The sequence below is a fragment of the Schistocerca gregaria genome, chromosome 10 (assembly GCF_023897955.1).
Source record: "Schistocerca gregaria isolate iqSchGreg1 chromosome 10, iqSchGreg1.2, whole genome shotgun sequence".
In the NCBI taxonomy this organism is placed as follows: domain Eukaryota; kingdom Metazoa; phylum Arthropoda; class Insecta; order Orthoptera; family Acrididae; genus Schistocerca; species Schistocerca gregaria.
The window spans coordinates 72,376,424-72,402,360 of record NC_064929.1 but is presented as its reverse complement, the minus strand read 5'-3'; the positions used below and the strand labels follow the sequence as shown (position 1 = coordinate 72,402,360).

At 40.5% G+C, this 25,937-nt stretch overlaps 1 protein-coding gene across 1 annotated transcript in view; it reads right to left on the bottom strand.

Annotated features, from left to right (window-relative positions):
* The window catches only part of LOC126293443 (TBC1 domain family member 5), a gene marked incomplete at its 3' end in the record, with an annotated part of 130,643 nt that overhangs the window by 10,029 nt on the left and 94,677 nt on the right, over positions 1-25,937 (bottom strand). Inside the window, 1 exon segment of the mRNA XM_049986675.1 lies at positions 7,273-7,589. Coding sequence (XP_049842632.1) covers positions 7,273-7,589 — 317 coding nt within the window.

Here is a 25,937-nt window from a genome sequence, read left to right as displayed (position 1 = left end):
TCCCGCGGTTCCGGACTGCAGCGCCAGAACCGCACGGCCACCGCAGTCGGCGGTTGCTTAATCACTGTCCATGTTTCATAGGGGTTTTCACATGCTTAAGCAGAATTTAATGTTCACTCTTTGCTCACAATCTCTATCCATTGTGTCGCCCAACTAATATACCAAGAACCGAAACAGTGTGTTGCTAAGCATAGTCTTGCCACTGGGTGAGTCTGTGCAGAAACATGGCCAAGGTCATTTCAGGGACACACACGTACCAAGTATATAGAAACAACATTTCTTTCCAGAATGAGAATTCACTCTGCAGTGGAGTGTGCACAGGTATGAAACTTCTTAGCAGATTAAAACTGTGTGCCGGACCGAGACTCGAACTCGGGACCTTTGCGTTTTGTGGGTAAGTGCTCTACCAACTGAGCTATCTAAGTACGGCTCCCGTCGTCCTCACAAGTTTAGTTCTACCAGTACTTCGCCTCCCACCTTCCAAACTTTACAGAAGCTCTCCTGCGAACCTTGCAGAACTAGCACTCCTGAAAGAAAGGATATTGCGGAGACATGGTTTAGGAGTGCTAGTTCTGTAAGGTTCACAGGAGAGCTTCTGTAAAGTTTGGTAGGTAGGAGGTGAGGTACTGGCAGAAGTAAAGCTGTGAGGACGGGGCGTGAGTCGTGCGTGGGTAGCTCAGTTGGTAGATCGCTTGCCCGAGAAAGGCAAAGATCCCAAGTTAAAGTCTCGGTCTGGCACATAGTTTTAATCTTCCAGGAACATTTATCTCTTTTTAGTGTTTGAAGAGAGAGAAAAAACCCACCACATATGCTGGAGCTTTTCTGACAAAAGGGAGAAAGGTAGTACTCCACTATCATGCTATGTATGTTCCCATACTGAGGCCTGAAGATGACTTACAATACAGCTGTTGGTTTCGATCTGCATTATTCAAGTAAGCTGTTATAAATCAATGTTCTAATGCTCTGTTTAGATATCTGCCATATCAGATTAGGATAAGAGACACCAAAAGTACTAAATGAGTTTTGCTCACTGGGCAGCAAAATAAAGTGACGGCCAAAGTGGATAGGATGGAAAATGCAGACGGGCTATATCAATGAAAACATTTCCGAAAAAAGAGGAATTCATTAATATCTAACATAAATAAATGTGTTAGGAATGTTTTTTTTTTAACTGTCTGTGTAATGTGTAGCCATGTATGGAAGTTAAACATGAATGATAAACAGTTCAGACAAAAAGAGAATAGAAGCTTTTGAAATCTGGTGCTGCTGAAGATTAGATGGGTACATCACACAACTAATCAGGAGGTACTGAATAAAATTGATGAGAAAAGGAATCTGTGGCACAATCTGACTAGAAGAAGTGATTTGTAGAAAGGACACATTCGCAGACATCAAGAGATCACCAATTTAGTAGTGGAAGGAAGTTTGGGGGGGGGGGGGGGGGAGGGGCGGATCATAGAGAGAGACCAAGAGATGAATACAGTGAAACCTTTATATAACGTTTTTCAAGCGACCACAAATTCTGAACACTGTATAGAGGAAAACACTATAAAGAGGGAGGCTTCCAAATAATAATTATAGGGCATTACTGAAGATAGGGCTACCACTAATCAGCTTTGACAAATGGTGTCATAGATGACATTTTAAATTTTCACAATACCATAATATGATATTCATTGCAAATGATCAGTATATCAAATGATTAGTTTTTTGTAATTAAAGCATGGGGCCCGGTAGGTGGATGGGTGAAAGTAAGTAGATCAGTTTGTACTGTGAAAAGTTATAACAGATTCTTAAGATATGAAATCATTGTCCAAAGCTGACAGGTGGTATCCCGTTCTTCAGTTGACCCAATTATAGAACATGAGCCAAATTTTGTTTATGATATACTGCACATATTACATAAAAACACACTAAGTGGTAAAGATTAAAAAAGAATTAGTTACAAAAACAATTCCTTTAATAATAGAATTATGAAATGGAACTTAAATTTGAACAAAACTCTAGCAACCTATGCAATCTGAAAATCATATACCTATGATTTTTTTTAAATATTCAAGCAAGCATGTTTGTTTTCTATCTCTCCTTGACTGTATGGCAATCATTTATTGCTCGTTCTGTCCTCAAGTCTATGGACCATCATATACCTCCTGAATGTTTCAAAGGCTTCAACTGCCTTAGTACATGAGGGCACAGGGTCGTCTTCCCACTGTCACTTTCACCACCACTATTATTATTATTTTCCAAGCTTCTCTCTGCAGTCAGCTCCTCAACACTTTGTACTCCTGTCGTTGCCACATTGTCATCCACAGCCACAAAGTCCTCAAAAGTGACAGAATCACTGCCCATTAATTCCTGAAACTCTTGCAAATCACTTGCAACATCTTCCACAGGAGCTGCCATCTCGTTCTCACAGAATCCCCTTTTGTGAAACAGTTTTTAATAGTTTCAGCACTGACTTCCCTCCATGAGTACGTAGTTAAATTCATTGCCTGTAAAATATTCAGCTTCAGTTGTGAGCTCTGCTGGCTTCCCGGTTTTCTTTGGTCCATCAAATTCAAAGCCTTTTTTACAAGGGCTGTCCTATATTTAACCTTAAGGGCGTGTATTATTCCCAAGTCCAAAGGCTGCAGGTGGCTGGTGCAGTTGGGTGGCAGGAAAATTACTTTCACATTTCTCAGAAAGGATACGTCTGGTGGATGTGCCACACATCTATCCACAAACAGCAGCACTTTTCTTACAGCACTCTCCATTTTGGCGTCAAATTCTCTGAGAAAACGTAAAAATATATCACTTGTCCACCACGACTTGGCACTGTTTGTATATTTGCACGGAAATGTGGAAATGTTTTTGAAGTGCATCGGATTTTTTGGTTTCCCGATAGCCAAAGCTTTCAGTTTTTCAGTGCAATCGGCATTTGTACACAACAAAACGGTAAGATGTTTCTTGCTCTTCTTACCGCCATGGCAATTTTCCCCACAAAAAGTAAATGTTTTCTCCAGCATTAAATTGAAAAAACATGCCAGTTTTGTCAGTGTTATAAATGTCACGCACTTTGTAGCCATGTATCAGATTAGGGAGAGGCTGCATCCACTGAGTTACAGTTGGTTCGTCCACACTTTTACTTTCTCCACATTCCGCTTTGTATACAACACCATGATGCTGTCAAAATTTATCAATCCATCCATTGGACGCCTTACAATTTTCCATTCCTAACTGCAGTGATATTTGAAGCACATTCTCCTTCCGAATAGTTCAGTTTACAAGAAAGTTTGCAGCGCGTGCCTGCTGAAACCAAGTTGTTAAAACTTCATCCATTTTGTCGTTAAGTCGATGGTTTCACACGCATACATTTCCAATTTCCACAATTCTCAAACCCCTCCATTACCAACGATCTGTTTTTCATATTAGTGTTGAGGGGGCCAGTTCAAATTGCTTTGCTAGTTCCACGAGACTCACACCAGGACATGCCTCCCCTTTTTTAATAACAGAAAACTTCTCTTGCACAAAAATGTTCTTCCACTTTTCACTCATGTCCACTAATGAAAGGTTTTTTTTTTTTTTTTTTTTAAAAAAAAAGTTATATCGAAGACACACACTCACTAGACACACAAACTGTTTGCTGCTCAGCTCACACAACACACTATGAATACAAAGCATCAACTAAAATGGCACCAAAAAGATCGCAAGCAGAATGTCCGTCACATGTCATGTGACCAGGTTCTGCCACTGACATATGAAACATGCTGAGCGCAGGCTTTGTGAGTCGATGCAAATTGTGAATCCACAGAACGGAAAACTGTGTGTCTACATCCAGTCACTTAAATGTTATAAAGAGGTAAATAATGACATGGGTTCCAAAAATATGAGTATTACATGGAGGAAATTGTAATATAGAGGAAACTCAGTAAAGAGGAAAATTTAACATTGTTTATATGGGCTTTTAGTCGGAACCGAAAAAAATGGATATAATATGGAGGAATGTTATAAAGAGGTTTCACTCTAATGCAATCAGTTTCAAAAAGATGTAGGTTGGAGTAGTTATTCGGAGATGAAGAGGCTTGCACAGAATAGAATGGCATGGAGAGCTGCAAGAAACCAGTCTTAACCAGTATTTGGACTGAAGACGACAAGAACAGGCTACAATGGGTGCTTCTGCCTGTTAATGTATAACTTTATACAGTCCATAACCTGAAGGCTCTCCAATGTGATGGGACTGACAAAATGTGATGTGTGAATGAATGAATGAATGAATGAATGACATTGAACATTTATAATCCAAGTTTGGAAACTTTAAAATTCATTTCCACTGACATATAGATAATTCATATCAATTCAATATTTCCATGAATTAAAAATTAATCAAACTGGATCTTCCTTCTTGAATAACCCAGTATTTCTTCCCAGGTAATATGTAACAAGTTTCGTCACAATTACTATAAGCATTACAGACCTATGTTGGAAAAACACACACACAAATTTTTATACATAGGTTTTGCTTATGGGCTTCTATAATTTCTATTGAAATCAGTAACCTGCTTATAAAAAACACGTGACTTGGATTCGTGTTGAACAGATTATGACTGCACTTTCATACCTATTAATTCCTTCCTCTGGGATGAGAGAGGCATATGTTGGGAAAGGTTAAAATAAGAAGAACAGTTCACACATACTGCAGGGTTGGATGAGGAGGGCAGACAAAGACGAAGCAAGGGGCATCAGACAGACAGAGACAGAGAGAGAACAACTGATTTCAGGAAGGACAGGTAGAAGAACAGGTTGCTGCCAGAAATGGGAACTTTTGATTTGAGGCCTTTGGCAGCAATACCAAAAGTTAAGCAGGAGTTAAGAAAAAGTATGTGTGTGGTTTGTTTGGCTACAATGAGAGTACAATGTCTGTTCTAAAAATTCTGGAACAATTGTAATTTCACAGCAATGCTGGGCCGGAGTGAAATACGGTTGGCATCTCTGTACATACCTGTGTTTAACGTGTAACTGTCTTAAGTTCCGCTGCTGTAAGTCTGTTACTTATTGTTCAGTGCTGCATTCGGTAGAACGTTGTTTTGCTCAGTTTGTGAATTTTGAGATGGCAGAGTTAGAGGAGCAACACATCTGCATTAAATTTCCCATGACTCTCAAAAAAACCTTTACAGAGACACATGAAAGGATGAAACAAACCTACAGTGATGTGTGCTTAAGCCGTACTTGGTGTTACAAATGGTTCACACTATTAAAAAATGTCTGGACAGAAGTTAAAGATGAACCCCATTCAGGACGCCCTTCCATGTCTACCGACAACACTCGTGTCAGGAATGTCAACAAAATTGTGTGTGCCATTTGGAGACTGACTGTCCGAGAAATTGTAGAAGAACGTAATATTTCAGTTGGATCGCATCATAAAATCCTGACACTGTATCTTGGAATGCATCACGTTGCTGCCAATTTCTTCCCACGGATCTTGCATCAAGACCAAAAAGACCTTCGCTTTGCAACCTGTGAAGAGCTTTTGGATCTTGAAAATGAGAACGAGGCGTTCCTTAAGAGAATCATAACTGGTGATGAGATGTGAGTCGACAGTTATGATGTTGAGACCAAGGCTAAATTTTCACAACGGGTTGGGAAAGACTCTCCAAGACCAAAAAAAGCTTGTCAGATCAGGTCAAATGTCAAAGTCATGCTGATAGTTTTCTTTGACTCTGAAGCATTAGTTCATAATGAATTTGTGCCACAGGAACATACTGTTAATTGGTGGTGCTATCGGGACACGTTTCAGCACTTGCGAGAGTGTGGGACAAGGGAACACCTGAAATGTGGTGAGACAATTCATGGCTCTTCCATCACGATGACAAACCCCACATGCATTCCTGTTTGTGTGTGACTACTGTGCAAAAAATGAAATCGCTGTGCTGCCTCATCCTCTGTACTCTCCAGACCTGCCCCTGTAGACTTTCTTTTATTTCCAAAGTTGAAAATCTCATAGAAAGGATGAAGATTTGCAATGATAGACGAGAAAAAAAAAACTTCCTGGCAGATTAAAACTGTGTGCTGGACCGAGACTAGAACTCGGGACCTTTGCCTTTCACGGGCAAGTGCCCTACCAACTGAGCAACCCCAGGAACGACTCACGCCCCGTCCTCACAGCTTTAATTCCGCCAGTACCTCGTCTCCTACCTTCCAAACTTCACAGAAGCTCTCATTCTAGAAACAACCCCCAGGCTGTGGCTAAGCCATGTCTCCGCAATATCCTTTCTTTTGGTAGTGCTAGATCTGCAAGGTTCCCAGGAGAGCTTCTGTAAAGTTTGGAAGGTAGGAGACTAGGTACTGCCAGAATTAAGGGTGTGGGGACGGGTTGTGTGTCGTGCTTGGGTAGAGCACTTGCCCGCGAAAGGCAAAGGTCCCATGTTCTAGTCTCAGTCCAGCACACAGTTTTAATCTTCCAGGAAGTTTCATATCAGCGCACACTCCGCTGTAGAGAGGAAATTTCATTTGCGCAAAAGAAAATTTGTAGATGGCGCCTCGTGTGATCCAGCAAGAGGCACATCAAGAGTGCGTCCGGAAATGGATACGTCATTGGGACCAGTGTACCAAATGTGGAGAAGAGTATTTCAAAGGAGACCAAGTACAATAAGTAAAAGGTAAGCATAAAAAAAATTTGCGGACAAAGTTCCAGAATTTCCTGAACAGACCTCGTACGTTTATGCAAGGAATGTAGGTACTGAAGCATAGGTTTATGGCACCTGATAAGAGATGACTTGGGCAGGTGAAAAGTAACATTTAATGAGAAAAATAGCTAGAGCAAGGTGAAGGGTTGCTGTTCACAGGTAACAGGGCCATTTGAAAGAATCTCAGAACAATCAATAACAAGTAGCTATTAAGCAAACTATAAGTAATTGATGAAAAGTAAAGAACACTACAAGGAAATGGGAGGAGAGATCAAAATATATAAGGAAAGCAGCAGCCAAATAAAAAAAGCTGTTCACAGGGGAGACAAGGCATCAAATAGGGAAACAGAGCTCCTAGAAGAACAAAAAAGTAGATTGCCAAAAAATGAAAAGAGATAATTAACCTATTCAAAAATTATCAAACAAAGGAAAAGAAATGTGTGTGCACAGAGAAAATGGTCATCAAACAAAGAAAAAAAGCTAATCAAACAAAGGGAAATAGCTCACCAAACAAGAAACAAAGTACTGGCATGCAAGGAAAACGGTTGGCATAAAAGTAAAGAATGCCTTGTGTTTTATTTATGGACCTCAATGTTGGCCAGGTACATGCCTTCCAGAGAGAGTGCTGATGTCCGGTGCGGAGCCCTTCTTGAGCTGGGCAGCTGCCTTCTCCGAGCTGCGCACCACCACCTGCGAGCTGACCACGATCTCGACGTCGCCGCCCTTGTCGCCCGGCGGCACCGTGCTGCTCCGGTAGTGGTGGTGGTGCTGCTGCTGCTGGCGGTGGCCTGGGCGGCGCTGCTTCAGAGGGCCGAACTGCCCCTCGTGGGCGTGGCCAGCCGCCGCGCCCCGGTTGAGGTCCGCCCGACCGCCGACGGTGACGTTGGGGAGCGTCGGGAAGGACGTAATTGCCGGCTCCGAGTATTTCTGCGACATCGGGACGGGTACGAATGAACCGACTGACGAGAAACGTGTGAGGAAACACAGCTGTAATGTTTGTCGGAAGTTGAAGAGAGAAGTCAAATTGTGCCACGATTTCCACCGTTACGATTGAAATTTCTATTTAAATCTCGAGTTGGTGCACCAATTTTCATAGCACGAGCAGGTACGTGGTATAAGAGCATACACAGGTGAAGAATAGTGGTCTTTATGTTACCGAGGTGAAGATGTACCGTATTTACTCGAATCTAAGCCGCACTTTTTTTCCGGTTTTTGTAATCCAAAAAACCACCTGCGGCTTAGAATCGAGTGTGAAGGAAGCGGAAGTTCTGATAAATGTTGGTAGGTGCCGCCACAACTAACTTCTGCCATCGAATATATGTAGCACTACACAAGCGTGCTTTGCAGGCACCAAGATAAATGCTAGCAGCGAAACCTCTGTGTCAGCAAATAAATTAAAAGAAAAGGTAGAAGAATGTAAACATTATGCCATGTATTCTTTTGTGTTAGCTGCTATCTCATTTAAATCCTGTCTTTGTAATAAACTATGAAGCTAGAGTGAGACAACAGCAAACATGGAAGAATATACATATCATGTCATGTTTATATTCATATTATTCTTATGCTGAATAGTATTACAGTCAGAAATGAAGCACGGCAACTGACTAGATTTCTATATCTAAGATATCTCTAATTTCTGTGCAGAATGTAAGGTACTAAAGAGGCGTCTGCAAAGATTTTCAAACAGAAATTTTTTTTCCCTAAACTCTCGTTTGGAACATCATTTATCATACGCAGTGTATTATTTGGTTCTTGTTGATCATTATCAAAGAAAGCAGCAGTGTAAGTCACAACAAATAGCGGTCTCTTGCCATTGTTTCGCTTGTAAGACAATTCCTCTCCTTTTTTTATTGTAAGCGGCGGTAGCGTGCACAAAAATGAGCTATGCCGCGAGCGGCTACAGGTCGTAAACACTGATCATCAGAATGCGACAAACAATGCACGACACAGTACAGTAATGCATTTTCAGCTTAAAGTGACGTAAACACCTATAACAAAGAAAACGGCACTTGCCAGAGCAAAGCACAATAAGCAATCGATTCAAACCAGACGAAGCACGTGAAAAAGGAAGGGTACCCGTATAAATACGGACGGAGCGCCTGACACGTAGCAATGTCTACTTGGTAAATCTTAACTGTTAAGCTTACGACTCGAACCAAACTACTGTAACTGTATCTTCATCCAATCGACCTCAATTGTGTCTCATGTTATAATGGACTAACTTTGTTTATATTTGGAGGGGCGGTCTAAAACTTCTCTCTCTCCTTGAATTTCGAGTCTCAAATTCCAGGTGCGGCTTAAAATCTGGAAAATTTTTTTTCCTTGATTTCAAGTCATTTTTTAGGTGCGGCTTAGATTCAAGTGCAGCTTAGATTCGAGTGAATACGGTATGAGCAGACTCACAGTTTAATCCTAGTTTGATTAAACAACAATAAAATAAACTTTCAGTGTATCACCCTGTTACCACATACAAATAGTACCTCACAGTAGAGACTCACTTGGAGCAATAAACAGCACAGTTGCATCATATTCCAGCCAAACATTTATTTGATTTCTAATTATCTCGAAGACAACTGCCTCAATGTTGGAATGTGCTGCTAACTCAGTATCTGGGTCATTTTCTTGCACAGACATAAAAGATAACTGCACTGTTTGTGTAAAATTTGTATATATTGCACTGTAAAAGTTACTGTGGCTTATGTTGTGTAAAATATGTATTATTGCATTGTAAAGTTACTGTGGTTTATCTTGTGGCATGACTAGAGAGGATGACTGTGTCCTATCGTGGGGGACGTTCAGATTCAGCACATCGATAACCGTGAGGGTACGAGAGAGATATTTTACGTGGAAAATTATGTTCGCTATAGATACTGAGATTCATTCCAGAAGCACAGCCGTCAAGAGGAGGCAGTGCCAGTACATTGATTGGTGTCAGACTGTAGCAGCAATATTAATATTTCATTGTAGTTACACTGGTAAATACACTCCTGGAAATGGAAAAAAAGAACACATTGACACCGGTGTGTCATACCCACCATACTTGCTCCGGACACTGCGAGAGGGCTGTACAAGCAATGATCACACGCACGGCACAGCGGACACACCAGGAACCGTGGTGTTGGCCGTCGAATGGCGCTAGTTGCGCAGCATTTGTGCACCGCCGCCGTCAGTGTCAGCCAGTTTGCCGTGGCATACGGAGCTCCATTGCAGTCTTTAACACTGGTAGCATGCCGCGACAGCGTGGACGTGAACCGTATGTGCAGTTGACGGACTTTGAGCGAGGGCGTATAGTGGGCATGCGGGAGGCCGGGTGGACGTACCGCCGAATTGCTCAACACGTGGGGCGTGAGGTCTCCACAGTACATCCATGTTGTCGCCAGTGGTCGGCGGAAGGTGCACGTGCCCGTCGACCTGGGACCGGACTGCAGCGACGCACGGATGCACGCCAAGACCGTAGGATCCTACGCAGTGCCGTAGGGGACCGCACTGCCACTTCCCAGCAAATTAGGGACATTGTTGCTCCTGGGGTATCGGCGAGGACCATTCGCAACCGTCTCCATGAAGCTGGGCTACGGTCCCGCACACCGTTAGGCCGTCTTCCGCTCACGCCACAACATCGTGCAGCCCGCCTCCAGTGGTGTCGAGACAGGCGTGAATGGAGGGACAAATGGAGACGTGTCGTCTTCAGCGATGAGAGTTGCTTCTGCCTTGGTGCCAATGATGGTCGTATGCGTGTTTGGCGCTGTGCAGGTGAGCACCACAATCAGGACTGCATATGACCGAGGCACACAGGGCCAACACCCGGCATCATGGTGTGGGGAGCGATCTCCTACACTGGCCGTACACCTCTGGTGATCGTCGAGGGGATACTAAATAGTGCACGGTACATCCAAACCATCATCGAACCCATCGTTCTACCATTCCTAGACCGGCAAGGGAACTTGCTGTTCCAACAGGACAATGCACGTCCGCATGTATCCCGTGCCACCCAACGTGTTCTAGAAGGTGTAAGTCAACTACCCTGGTCAGCAAGATCTCCGGATCTGTCCCCCATTGAGCATGTTTGGGACTGGATGAAGCGTCGTCTCACGCGGTCTGCACGTCCAGCACGAACGCTGGTCCAACTGAGGCGCCAGGTGGAAATGGCATGGCAAGCCGTTCCACAGGACTACATCCAGCATCTCTACGATCGTCTCCATGGGAGAATAGCAGCCTGCATTGCTGCGAAAGGTGGATATACACTGTACTAGTGCCGACATTGTGCATGCTCTGTTGCCTGTGTCTATGTGCCTGTGGTTCTGTCAGTGTGATCATGTGATGTATCTGACCCCAGGAATGTGTCAATGAAGTTTCCCCTTCTTGGGACAATGAATTCACGGTGTTCTTATTTCAATTTCCAGGAGTGTATATTCCTGGCTTCCAATATTCTTGTGAGTCTCATATGTATTTGATGATATATAGACAACTATGATGGTTTAACTGTCAATGCAATTTGGCGATCTACGCAAAATAATTTTACTGCTGGAAGTCCCATCTGTAGAAGAAATAAACGGTGGATGGTGCTTCGACAGCGACGGCATCAGTAACTCGGCGGGTAAATTCGATAAGAGCCAATCATAATGGTCGATCCTTTGTGCTGGGTTATAGGGGCCTCTACATAGCCATAGTGGTGGGAACGTTTGTGTGTGTGTTGAAAGCAGGAAGGGTAACACGTGATGGACTGGGGTATGTTAGGACTTCTGGGAAGGGTGCATTCAATGTTATTCTGCGCTATTTGCAGTTAAGCACGGTTAGACGCGTCTTTCATGTCATGCTAGGAACAAAGCGCCCTGTGCTTAAATTTTTTCTCATCTGGCTCACTGTTTATTTTATGTTACTGCTACTCACTTGCATGTGCGACAACACAACTTATCACTGTGTTAGATGAAGCAATAACAAGGGAATAGCTATGGGCTGGCAATTGTAAAACAACAATGGTATGATAAAAGAATGTTATTTGGATTTGGCGCATATTATATATAAAGTGCATCCACTCAAGGGTTAATTCCAAACAATGGAAAGTCCAGAATGGAATAAACCTCAGCGCTCTGAGACAGTGGCCATGGGTATGGTGTGCTCGTGTGAATGTGTGCATTTTTTCTACTTTGCTAAAATATTTAACCTTTCAGATGAAGTCCTTTTTCCAGTCTTTTTTTATGCCTATCTATAACTCAATGTTTCCTCAATTATTGATTTTTGTATTTGTTATCTTTCGTAAGAACCTGTGCTACGTATCAATGGTAGGTATGCAATAGCACAGTTTAACAGATACAATCACAACACTCTTTCTCATTTCTGTCATACTCTGTGACAGCTGCACTGCAAGCAACCAGTAAGCTGCACTGCTGAATACAATTAATGAATGTGAAGAGTATCATTTGCACTAATTTGTAGAATGGTTTTTACAGATAGAAGTAAATGTAGAATTTGATTAAAATTACTTAATAGTTGACACTTCACAAGTTGGCGTTGGCTTCCTCTAATCAGAACACTTAACGTAAGGTCCAAACCGTGTGCTGAAGCTTAGCATGACATTGCATGATACTGAATTTTAGAAGGCTGCAATTCATCATTGTGATGGTATCATCAGAGTCTGAAATATAATAATCTCGTCCAGTATAATGGCGTAGTACAGTGGTTAGCTTATAAATCTGATGTGTTGAAGGTCGTAGGTTCAATTCTCGTGAAATTTAGTAACATTTGTTATTTCTAAATCTAATCAAAAATTTTTATCATTCTTTTTATTCCACTGACTGGTTTAAATGTGTTTTTTGTTTCTAATACTTTGCTGCATCATTATCATTATTTGCACATATTTTTCTTCCTATCATACTGTCTTCATTTGGAATCTGCCTGTCTCGCTATCAGTTGATAACGCGGAAGCTCATGTAGCCAGTCTCAGGACAGTTTCAGGTAACCACCGACAGTAAGAAGTTACAATTTGCCGTTAGTGCTGAAACTGAATTTTTTGTGTCTCGAGTTTTCTTTTACCGGGTAACTTTAATTGCTGTTAGCAAACTAACTGCACTTTAGTTCTGCCACAGATTTTTGAATGCCATTTTCTGGGATACATCACAATCACGAGGAGGAGTTCACAACATGAGTTCAAATTCGGGGCTACGAAACAAGTCATCTGTTGCAGTTCTGTCACTGGTCACTTAAAATCAGCTGTTTACAGAGCATCTCACATTGCGACCATGGCTTATGGTGGTTGCTTCCAACACTGCTGTGCATCACACATTAACATCATTTGTTAACTAACACACCACATGTGTGTGTCGCCTATAACTGAGCTGTAGCACGCAGCTGATGGGGCAACACTCTAGCGGTAAGGGATAGCCATCAGCTGTCAAGTAATTTTAATCAGACTATAGTGGAATAAATTGCAGCAAAACCAAAAATAAGACACCACATTTCTCATACTTCAGATTTCCTAAAGACCCTGAGATTTATACACACTACATTACAGGACTGTAAGCTACAGACATCTAGTGTTGATTCCTGTTCCTTTCTAGGAACACAGTCTAATGAATACTGCAAGACATGATTGATCTCTTGCACAAAAAATTTATATACCTACACAGTAGTATGAAGATTTATTCTCTATATTTTGAGCCAGCTCAGTTTATGATCATTATTACAATTGTCTGCTTGAGAGAGAACTGCCACTCAGCTGTGATAATAAAGCAATAAAAGTAAACAGCCAAAAGGAAGTAATTCCACAACTGTTGCTACACCAGAGTTAGAAACATCAGCCACACAAACAGCAGAATCTTCTAAACAAATGTCTTTCAGGGATCGAGATTTAACTTCCTTATAGCTGGTAAGTGACATACACAATACCAGATTCATATGGAAATGTGTGATACACACTTCTGGTGAAGTATCTGATGTACTGTAGTTTTTGTTTTGTTGTATATCTGGAATTACCACTTTATTCAAGCTGTTATATATCCAGCAACTGTAGTATGTATTTCAGCATAACATTCAGTCATCAGTTGCATAGATATATTTATTTTGCTTTACAGGTTTTGTCAGATTAATTTATCATCTTCAGAAGCCCACAAAATTAGGAATATTATAAATCATTATACCTTCGCTATAGATTGATGTGTATTACAGAAACTTATTTTGTGTTCATTAAGTAAATGTAGGTATCTTCTTCATGGTACCATAATGCCATTACATGTCCAAAAATGTACATATTGTATGTGATTATTGTAAACACAGATTAAAAGACTGATAATTTAATGTAAATCTGTGGATTTTGGGGACAGGGTGTATACGAAGACAAGGATAAAAAATTCCTGAATTTTTCCCAGATTTCCCGGTTAAAACACACTTTTTCCGTGTTAAGTGAGAGTATATTTTCCCTCAGAACTGTAAAACTTATCAGTCCTTTGAATGGTTATGGTTTCATACATGGGTGTAGAACTTCCCGGCACTTTGGAAAATGAAACTCAGGGAAAAAATACACATTTCAGAAATATCTTTGATGTGCAGCAACATGTATGCTGCATATTTTCGTATTACGAAAGTATACATTGGAATTCCACCAAACATTGCATGTTACTTTCCGAATCACTGAACTCAAGATTGCGATGCGCTTTTGTAAGCCATTCATAGCTCATGTCACATGATCTCGCCAGCCGATGACAGCAGATACTCAGAGCATAGGACACATCATGTAGAAAGCCAACAGCAACATCACTGTTAAGTAGCATGAACACACAAGCAGAGAAAGTTAATAGTTTGAATTAATATACACAGTGTTGCTAAAGGAAAAGCAAAGCCTTTCACATATAATATTGGTCTCTAAGGTTAATAAGCTCCAAGATAAGCTAAGCTTTTGCATATAATGTTGATCTTTTCTGCACATGTTATACTTTAAAATTTTTAATAACGATATAAATGTCTTTTCAGGGTTCAAAATTCTTCTAAATGGCTCATCATCAAAGAGTCGATTTTTAAATGAGAGTCCAACGCTCTTTGATTTAAGAAATTCATGGTATATTTTCGCACATAGTCGACTTACGTAAAAGGATATTTACTTTGAAATTAACACTTTTCAAACTACCACTCGCAGTATTTTCCCACGACTTGTTAGAAACAGGTTTGTTTCAGCAGTTGCCAGAGAGTGCAGATAACAGGAGACACCGCACTTGTGCAGCTACCATGACGTAGGAAGCCCGCAGCTACCATGAAGTAGGAAGCCCGTATGTATCTACGTGTGAAACATTGAAAGATCATACATTATGTAATAAATGAAACAAGACATCAGTGGATACTCCAAGAACATCAGAATTTTGTGAACCATACTAAAATGTGCACATTTAAAGTTCATACTTTGTATGTCCAGCTGGAAAACAAACAAGTATCTGATGCTACCTCTGTAGCTAACATCTTCAATGAGTACTTTAGCAAAGCTGCAAATGATCTTATCCAAAGCAACTTTCAGAATATTAATATGCACTACATTGAGAACTGTAAACCTCCCATGGGGTCTATGTTTCTCAAGCAGGTCACACAGAGTGGGCTCATACTGGCAATGAGCTCATTAAAGAAACTTTCATGTGGTTTCGATAAGATTTCAGATTGTATTACAAACCAAACAAGATATCATATTGTAGAACCTCTGAAGCATATTGTTAATCACTCCTTTTCCACAGGCAGCTTTCCAAATCTAAAGACTGCAAAAGTAACCCCCTTTTGCTACAGTTTATTAACAAAAACTATTTGCTGCCAAATCATCAGCAAGGGTTCAGGCAATCTAGATACACAACCACAGCAGTCTATGAACATTTGCACTCCATTCTAAAAGCTGTAGATGAAAAGTACATGGCTACTGGAATATTCTTGACTCTGTCCAAAGCATCTGACATTTTGCACCATGGCATCCTACTACATAAGTTGAAAAGAAGGGGAATTAGAGGCATCCCAAATGAATGGATTACATCATATCTTACTAGCCGGCAACAAAAAGTTGTTCTCAAACAACACAAAATAACTGAAAACATTTCAAGAAGAGCAACATACACCACAGAAAAACTACCACCAAATATGATGTGCCACAAGGATCAGCATTAGGTCCCATCCTCTTTCTTTTTTTATATTGATGACCTGAATGACACTATCTATGCCAAACAGAAAACTTTTTCGCAGATGATACCAGTATTTTGATTACAGTGTCTGACCAAAAAGAGCTTCAATTAAATACACATGCATTATTGCTGGAGCTAACATACGGGATTGGGAAAAAAAGAGCTTAAGTCATTTCTGATGGGCCACAGATTCTGTTTAGATTAGATTAGATTAGACTATAGTAATACTTGTTCCATAGATCATGAATATGACACTTCGTAATGATGTGGAATGTGTCAGGTTAATGAAAGATGTCTGTACAAGATATTACATTACACAAAATATTGCATGACACTAATGTTTAAGTTAGTTTTTTCCCTCCCTTAATTTATATCTAAAAATTTAGCCAATGAGTAGGAGGAGTTGTCATCTAGCAATTCTTTTAATTTATTTTTAAATGTCGGTTGACTATCTGTCAGGCTTTTGATGCTGTTTGGTAGGTGACCAAAGACTTTTGTGGCAGCATAATTTACCCCTTTCTTTGCCAAAGTCAGATTTAACCCTGCATAGTGAAGATCATACTTTCCCCTGGTGTTATAGCTATGCACACTGCTATTACTTTTGAACTGGGTTGGATTATTAACAACAAATTTCATAAGTGAATATATATACTGTGAGGATCCCTAGATCCTTAAATAGATGTCTGCAGGATGACCGTGGGTGGGCTCCAGCTATTATTCTGATTACATGTTTTTGAGCAATGAATACTTTTCTACTCAACGATGAATTACCCCAGAATATGATGCCATACGAAAGCACTGAATGAAAGTAGGCATAGTAAGCTAATTTACTGAGATTCTTATCACTAAAATTTGCAATAATCCTAATAGCATACGCAGCTGAACTCAGACGTTCCAGCAGACCCTCAATGTGTTGCTTCCAGTTTAACCTCTCATCAATGGACACACCTAAAAATTTTGAAAATTCTACCTTAGCTACAGACTTCTGTTCAAAGTCTAAATTTATTACTGGAGTTGTGCCATTTACTGTACGGAACTGTATATACTGTGTTTTATCAAAATTTAAAGAGAGTCCGTTTGCTGAGAACCACTTAATAATTTTGTGAAAAACTTCATTTACAATTACATCACTTAGTTCTTGGGTGTTATTACTATACTTGTATCACCAGCAAAAGAGCTAACTTTGCATCTTCATCAATATGGAATAGTAAGTCATTAATGAATATCAAGAACAGTAAAGGACCTAAGACCGAACCCTGTGGGACCTTGTACTTTATAGCCCCCAGTTTGAGTAATCAGCTGTTGTTTTAACATTACATGAACCACTTATTTCAACTTTCTGCATTCTTCCAGTTAAGTATGAATTAAACCATTTGTGCACTGCCCCACTCAAACCATAATGATTTAGCTTATCTAAAAGAATTCCATGATTTACACAATCAAAGGCCTTTGAGAGATCACAAAAAATACTAATGGGTGATGTCCGGTTATTAAGAGCATTTAATATTTGATCAATGAGAGCATATATAGCATTTTCTGTTGAAAAGTCTTTCTGAAAACCAAACTGACATTTTGTTAGTACTTTATTTTTACAAATATGGGAGGCTACTCTTGAATACATTACTTTCTCAAAAAATTTTGATAGAGCTGTCAGAAGAGAGATTGGGCGATAGTTGTTGACATCCGACGTATCCCCCTTTTTATGCAATGGTTTTACAATGGCATATTTCAGTCTATCGGGGAAAACACCCTGCTCCAAAGAGGTATTACATACGTGGCTGAGAATCCTACTTATCTGTAGGGAACAAGCTTTAAGCATCTTGCTGGAAATGCCATCAATTCCGTAAGAGCTTTTACTTTTCAGTGAGTTTATTATTTTACTGATTTCAGAGGGAGAGGTTGGTGGAAATACAGTTGTTTCAAACTGCACAGGTATGGTGTCTTCTATTAGAAGCCTTGCCTCTTCTAGTGAAGATCTAGATCCTATTTTCTCCACAACATTTAAAGAATGATTATTGAAAATATTTCCAATTTCTGATTGTTTGTTAGTACACTTGTCATTCAGTTTTATGGCACTAAAGTCTTTCTGTGCTCTTGGTTGCCCTGTTTCCCTTTCAATAATATTCCAAATTGCTTTAACTTGATTATCAGAGTTACTGATCTCAGACATGATACACATGCTTCTGGACTTTTTAATAACTTTTCTTAGCACCACACAACAGTTTTTATAATATTGATCAATTTCCGGGTCAGTACTCCCTCTTGCTGTTAGATACAGTTCTCTTTTACGGTTGCAAGATATTCTTATTCCTTTAGTTAGCCAAGGTTTTTTATATGTTTTCTTGGAATTATGTTTAACTATTTTCTTGGGAAAACAATTTTCAAATACCCTTAAAAATGTGTCGTGAAATAAGTTATATTTCAAGTTTGCATCGGGTTCCAATACACTTCATCCCAGTCTACCTGCTTTAGGCTTTCCCTAAAGTTTGCAGTATTTATATTGTTAATTGAACGCACTGCTTTGAAATTCTGATTTGATATACTGCATGGAGCTATGTCATGTACTGTAACTAGCTGTGCACCATGACCTGTAAATGAATACCTCTCAGAATGAAACAGAATTTTATAATGTTAAATAAATAAACAATATGACAATTATTTGTTTATTAAAGTGTATTAGTTGTACATGTAATGTTGTATTAATGTAGATATTTGTAGCCCACAGCACTGTACAGTGTGGTTTTCGGGTTGTAAATTTTCTTGGAGCACTAGTACTGTGTTATATCATGTCTGACTCTTTATTATGGCACAATACCACACATGCTAGAAGATGAAAATGTGCACTTGAAATACAGTGAACAGTTGAAACTAGCCAGTACTGTGGAATTAAGCATTTCGTTTCAAATAAATTGAATGCCTCAGCAGAAAAGGTTAATAAAAGCCAAATTTATTTAGCAAACCGCCCCAGATCTGCGATACCATTTTTTTTCTCTCTAATCTCGCTATAGCTTTACATGGCGTGCTTTCATTTATGCGAAAGAATCTATTACCTCATCAAAGTTCGTCAAACCTTCTGCTACATGAAAAATCTAAATGTTATCTAACACTGAAAGAGCTGTTAATACAAATGATGCCTAAGACTGGTGTGGTTTCTCGATCTGATTACGTCTATTTTGCTACTGTCTGCTAGATAAAACAAAATAGGCCTTTCTAATATTGCAGCAACTTTGTAATACACAACAAATAAATGAGACTGTTTTGACACAAATGGTCGTTTTTATAACACGTCAGAATATAATTCACAAAGTTGCAACATCACATGCCTATAAGGCCTACTACAAGCAAAAAAGGTTTATGTTCGGAAGTAGTTACAGATTTCATTCATACGCACCAGTTTCTCAAGTATCAGATCAAAAAGTAGAATTACAAAATTTTTATATAAATTTGGAATCATCTTACTCTTCCATAATTTGTGTGATGTCCCTGTTTCTTCTCTTTCCTTGTTCTAACAAACAATCTCGTTATCACCAATTCTGTAGCTATTCTTGCCATTTTCAAAAGTTGTTAGCCAGTTAACTCCACTAACCCTGCCAGAATCACAGGTTGAGTTATCCTGCGATTATTCTCCGATTAGGCACTGTTACATGTTCGTACAACATGTTTTCCGCGTTACTTCCAGAACAGAACTTAAGCAGCTGCTAGCTGGGGACTGTACAACTGGTCTTTACTAGTGTAGTGATCTGACCAATAATTTTCTGTCAAAATTTCTTGGATATACCGAGAAGATAATACGTAATCATTCTCACTTGTTATTCCTTTATTTCCATTACGGTAGTCTGAATCTATGGATTTCACTAGTAATTATAACAACGCTGATCATTCGCAAATCCAATCAACCACATAATCAGACAGCGATTGGCATTAATCCGTTTGGCTTTACTCCGCTCAGCTCATATAGCCTCGTCCCCTTTTGCCTGCGGAAAGTTTATTTCTAGATGTGGCGAGGATTCTCCTGACAGAGACACCACGGACACTATCCAGGCATTCAAAAATCAACTTATGATTCAATCAGAAATCAAATTAAAATGTGTTCAAAAATGTTCAAAAACCAAGAGGGATGCATTCCAAAATCATATGAACAATCGATAGACCGACGTGGCTGGATGCTACTCGCTTTGTGAAACAAGTTTTTCTTTCTCAAAAATATGAATTTGGCGCCCCCTTTTCCTGGTAGCATCTAGCAGCTTGCTGCGACTGCTTGCTCAGCCAACAGCCACATTTCTGTAGCCAGTACTCAACTGCGCATGTGCAAGAGCCCGCTTGTAACTGCTAAAACGAATGTAATGTAATGTAAACAGTAGTGACTTCATGCTCCTCGGAGGCAATTTGTTGTTTTGAAGCATTGCATGTCAGCACATTTCCTTTACAATTTAAGTTATTTTTGTTTTTTCTCTCGTTTATGTTTTATTGTTGAAGCATTATTCTGCAGTAGTGGAATACAGTAATATCCTTTGTTGGAGTATTGGTTCTTACCAGTCAAAAGTACAAAAAATTAACAAAAAACTAAAACAATGAAAAATTCTGGGGGTTTTCCCGGTTCTCTCTTGGATGAAAAAATTCCCGGGTTTTTCCCAGATGTCCTGGGTCGTATACACCTTGCGGGGATCGTGTAGGTCACCAAAATTCACAAATGCAACAATCCTGGATGCCCCATTCTAGGTGGTAATCGGGCTCTCGCTGAAAGAATTTCGGACCTCATTGACCTCAACACCTCCCACCAATTGCCTTAAATCTAGTCTTCCACATCAAAGGTATCAATCACTTCCTTCACTGACTCTCCACCATTCCCACCTCTTTACCCACTGGATCCCTACTTGTCACTGTTGATATCACTACTCTATACACCAATATCCCTTATGTCCATGGTCTTGCTCCAACTGAACACTACCTTTCCTCATTCCTTTCTAACTCCAAACACAATACCTAATTCCTCACATGCCTTACTAATTTTATCCTAACACACAACTACTTCTCCTTTGAAGGGAAGGTATGCAAACAAATCTGTGACACGACCGTCGTCACCAATGTGGTACCTTCCTATGCCAACCTGTTTATGGGCCATCTACAGGAAACTTTCCTAGCCTCTCAAACCCCTGATCTGGTTCAGGTTCATTGATGATATCTTCTTGATCTAGACTCAGGCCCAAGACGCCCTATCCTCATTCCTTCACAGCCTCAACATGTGCTCTCTCATCCATTTCACCTGGTCCTACTCAACCCAGTGTGCCACCTTCCTGTACATTGACTACCACCTCTCTGATGGCTCCACATTGAACTTATCAACCACCAACAGTACATGCATTATGATGACTGCCATCCCTTTCACACTAAAAAGATCTCTCCCATACAGCCTGGCCACATGGGGACGGTGTATCTGCAGTGACAACAACTACCTTGCCCAGTATGCCGACTGTCTCGCCAACGCCTTCACAAACAGGCACTATCTCCAAACCTAGTCCGCAAACAGATCTACTGTGCTATTTCCCCTCATATCCCCAAATCCTCCTCCTCCTCCTCCCACCACCACCACCACCACCACCACCACCACCACCACCACCACGAATTAGTCACAAAGGAATATCTCCTTCATCACTCAATAATATCCCAGACTGGAACAACTGAACCACATCCTTCATCAGGGGTTTGATTATCTATCATTGTGCCCAAACCTGAGACCATTCCAATCCACCCAAAGGTGGTGTTCTGTTACCCACCCAACCTCCACAACATCCTAGTCCATCCCTATGCCACTCCCAACTCCTTGCTAAAAGAATCATATCCCTGCAGAAGGCTGAGGTGGAAGACATGCCAAATACACCCCATCCAGCACTTCCTATTTCAGTCTTTTCACAGGTTTGCCATACCGCTTCAGCGGCATGGCCATCTGTGAAAGTAGCCATGTCATACACCAGCTCTGCTGCAATCATTGCACGCCTTTTTATATTAGTATGACCACCAACCAGCTATCCACCAGGATGAAAGACCACTGCCAAACTGTGGCCTAGAGTAAAGTAACCCCTGTGACACAAAACGTAGCTGAATGTAACATGCTCACTTTCAATGGCTGCTTCAGTACTCGAGCTATCTGTATCCTCACCTCCACCAGTAGTTTTTCTCATCTGCGCAGATGTGCATTATCTTTACAATACATTCTCCGCTCCCGTAATTATCCTGCCACCAACCTACGGTAATGTACTGTCGCCAAACCCTCCACCCAACAGTTTCTCCCCCTCTGTTGTATAATCTCCTCCCAATGCATGTCCCCTCACCCTCATTGTGCTCACTCTCTGCCAAAACACCCACCACTCTTTTTCCCTCCTCTCTGCTGACTCTCCTTTTCCACCCCCTCTGTCACAACTTCCTGACATTGCCCAAGCCTTGTTCTGCTACCTTCTACAGTAATCCCTGTACATTCCACCAGACAGAGCTCTTCTCTCTCCACACTCATACTCTGCTGTCTTTTGCCCTTCCCTGCCCTACTCAAGAGTGTTGTTTTGTTCAACTGAACCTTGCAGTTCAGTTAATGCGAACGGAGATAGTGGGCATGTGCTTGAGGTTTGCTTGCTTGCTTGCTTGCTTGCTTGGTGTGTGTGTGTGTGTGTGTGTGTGTGTGTGTGTGTGTGTGTGTGTGTGTGTGTGTGTGTGTGTGTGTGTGTGTGTTCCTTTTCTGAAGAAGGCTTTGCCAGGAAGCTTACTGTGTATGTGACATCTTTACAATGAGTAGTAATCTGTCCTTCCCAACATTCTTAATGTATGTATCTTGTTCTTTTTTATGGAGCCTACTACTGCCAGTAATAGTAATCTCACAGCACTGCCATACATAAAACTTCCAAAGTTATGTGTGAGCTCATAAAAACAAAACATAGTGGCCACAAACCAGAACTTCAAATGCCACTTAGTATAATTTGTAAACAGGATGAATTTACCCACACTACTATACGTACACAAGTCATCGTTAAATGTTGTTACCAAAAATCTTGAAAAGTTCTTGATCAATTTACTTCAAATTTTTACACGATATTCTAATACACATTTGGACAAAGTAATGTCGGCCTTTGGGAGTCTTGACTTGTCGATAATCCTGCAGGTCTCCTTTCGGATCTGCTCAGCTTCCTCCTTGGGTAAGCCCCGAGGAAGATAACAAGACACCCGCCTTTCTGCCATATTTGGGGCCCCTGTCAGCTAAAATTGGGAGACTACTGAGAAAATCTAACACAAATACCGTCTTCGGACCACTGCCGAAGACTAAAGAGCTGCTGGGCTCAGCTAAAGAAGCAGTCAAACTCACCACATCAGGCATATATAACATTGCCTGTGAATGTGGTGTACAGTACATCGGACAAATGCACCGCTGCATCTCGAAAAGGTGCAAGGAACACATCAAAAACCCCAAACTTCGACAGACAGAGAAATCTGCTATAGCTGAACATAGTGTCAAAGAAAACCACACCTTTGATTTCGAGAACACCAAGGTGCTGTGCTGAGCCGGGACATACTGGGACAATATCATTAAAGAATCGATATAAATATGGGTCCACGGGAATATTGTGAACAGGGATGAAGGTAATCAACGGAGTGCGGCCTGGAATCCAGCACTAGCAGCAATACGTCACAAATGCACCAAGAATTGTCCAACTCACGAGATGGGATCGGAATGCTCTGACGGAGACACGAATGGCACACTCACTTCCCCCTCCACCCTGCCTGCTCACTCTCCTGGATCCATCCTCCCGTGGCCACACCGCAGGTATAAAGGCACCGGCATCTGTAAAGTATCGGCACTTCGCCAGAAGATGATGAGTATGTCACTCATTGAAACGTCACAGTTTGAAGACACCGCCACCCGGCTGGAAGCCCAAGAACTCTGCACCAGCTGTATATGCCGGGAAAGCATGCATTCACATTTAGTTTATTGTTGATAGTTGAAAATGTTTTCAAATGCTCACCAAATTTTTACTTTCGTAACAGATGGATCAAAGAATTTGCATTAAATTGTGCTGGAAAAATGGAATAAAGTGCAGCACCACATCTGAAACATTGACTGTGGCTTTTGACGAATCTACTATGAATAAGGTGCAAGTTTAAAAGATTGGTATAAATATTTCAAAGGGGGTCAGGAAGAAGTTGAAGACAACTGCCTTGGACACATTAACACATCACTTAATGATGACAATGTGGAAGAAGTAAAGAAAAGTGTTCTGGAAAATCATCAAATCAGCATCACAGAGGTTGCCAATGATGTCAGCATACCCTTTGGCTGATGCCAAGCAATATTTTTGTATGTTTCGGGGATGAAATGCACAGCAGAAGAATTTCTTCAGATATTGTTGAATTTTGATGCAAAACAGTTGTGGAGACATCACTAATGAATTGCTGAGTGAAGTCAACAACAATCAGGAACTTGGAAGGTTATAACAGGTGACGAAATGTGGGCATAAGGGTACAATGCAGGAGCCAAGGCCCAATCATTCCAATGGAAAGTGCCTGAAGAGTCAAGACTGAAAGAAATTTGACAAGTTTGATCACACGTGAAGGTTCTTCTCCCTGTTTTCTTTAGTAGAATGGGATAGTGTGTACTGAATTCATGCCTTGTGGTCATACGGTCAATGAGGACTACAACCTGGGAGTTCCGGCCATTTGTGCAAAGCAATTGAAAGAAAACCAGAACTGTTGCAAAACCATTTCATGGAAATTGTAACACATTGATTGGAGGGGGGAGGGGGAGACTACACAGATCATTATGTTGCCTCAGCAACTGTATTTGCCAGACATGCCCACATGGCCCCCCGCCCCCTGCAACTACTTTTTATTACGAGGGCTGAAGAGAACCATGTAAGGACATCATTTTGCCTCCACTGAAGAGAGAAAAACAGAACTACTAAAGGATCCGAGCACCATGACGAAAAGTGAAATCCAGAATCGCTTCCAAGATTGGAAAAAGTGCTGGCACAAGTGTACTATATCTGAGGGATGTTACTTTGAAGGGGACAAAATTGATGTTGATAATGATGACCAAATAAAGATTCTTTCACAAAGACAAAGGAGATACCCATTACTTTTTGATCACACATCATATATGAAAAAGTTGGCAGCAAAGATCTCTACATTTCTTGACCGACTTACTTCAATTTTTTTTTCCACAATAGTCTCACTTACAAACTTCCAGACAGCTTCAATTTTTTTGAACTACAATGTCTTCTGGTTAAGCTGACTGTGAGAAAGAAAATGCCTTGCTGAAGAAAAAATGTAGTTTTGCTTTCTTCTTTTAAGTATGTTTTAACTACATCAGTAGCTCATTTAAATATTAGGCCAACTGTTTCTCATATTTTTTTCCTTATACATAAATTTATACAAAAATGGTAAACACAGCCAGTATTGTTTAATTTTCTCCCCAGCAATCTGTTTTAATAGAAAAGAGAAATGTTGTATTTATGACTTGTTGCTTTATGATTAAAATAATACTATGCAATCTGAATCGTTGAAATTTTGTAATCCAATCCATCTGCAGATTAAATTATGTGAAACACTGTCACTGAAGCTACTATCCTCACAGGTTCAGCAGCAGTAAAGGTCTCTCATATCTGATACACTAACGATCCCGACCAGCCTAACCATTCATTTTAAATGACTTCAATTCCTAATGAGGGTTTCAATTGTATATCATTTATAAGTTGTGAAGCATTACTGGGTTTGCTATAACATGGTAAAACATTCATAACTTGCATCACACGGAACTGGGCAGAAAGCACAAGTTAGGTGAAAAAATGAGCAGAAAAAAAGGCCTGTGCTAATGTGTGATATTTTACCTGCGCGAGTTACATCTGATGCATGAACATGTTATAGAGATTTCACTATACAGCCAAATGCTAGAGCCACTGAAGGCAATTATCTTAGCCAGAGCCCAACAGTTTACCCATGTTAAGTCCATCTAATATACTTGACACAGAAATTCCAGTGAATTTCCATTTGTTCTGTGATCAGAAGTATTGAAAGAAAGCATTTTTTTCCTAGAAATTTGCAGAAGGCACTATTTGCAATCTGTTTCCTGCCTGTGTCCACTGCTGAACATGAAGCA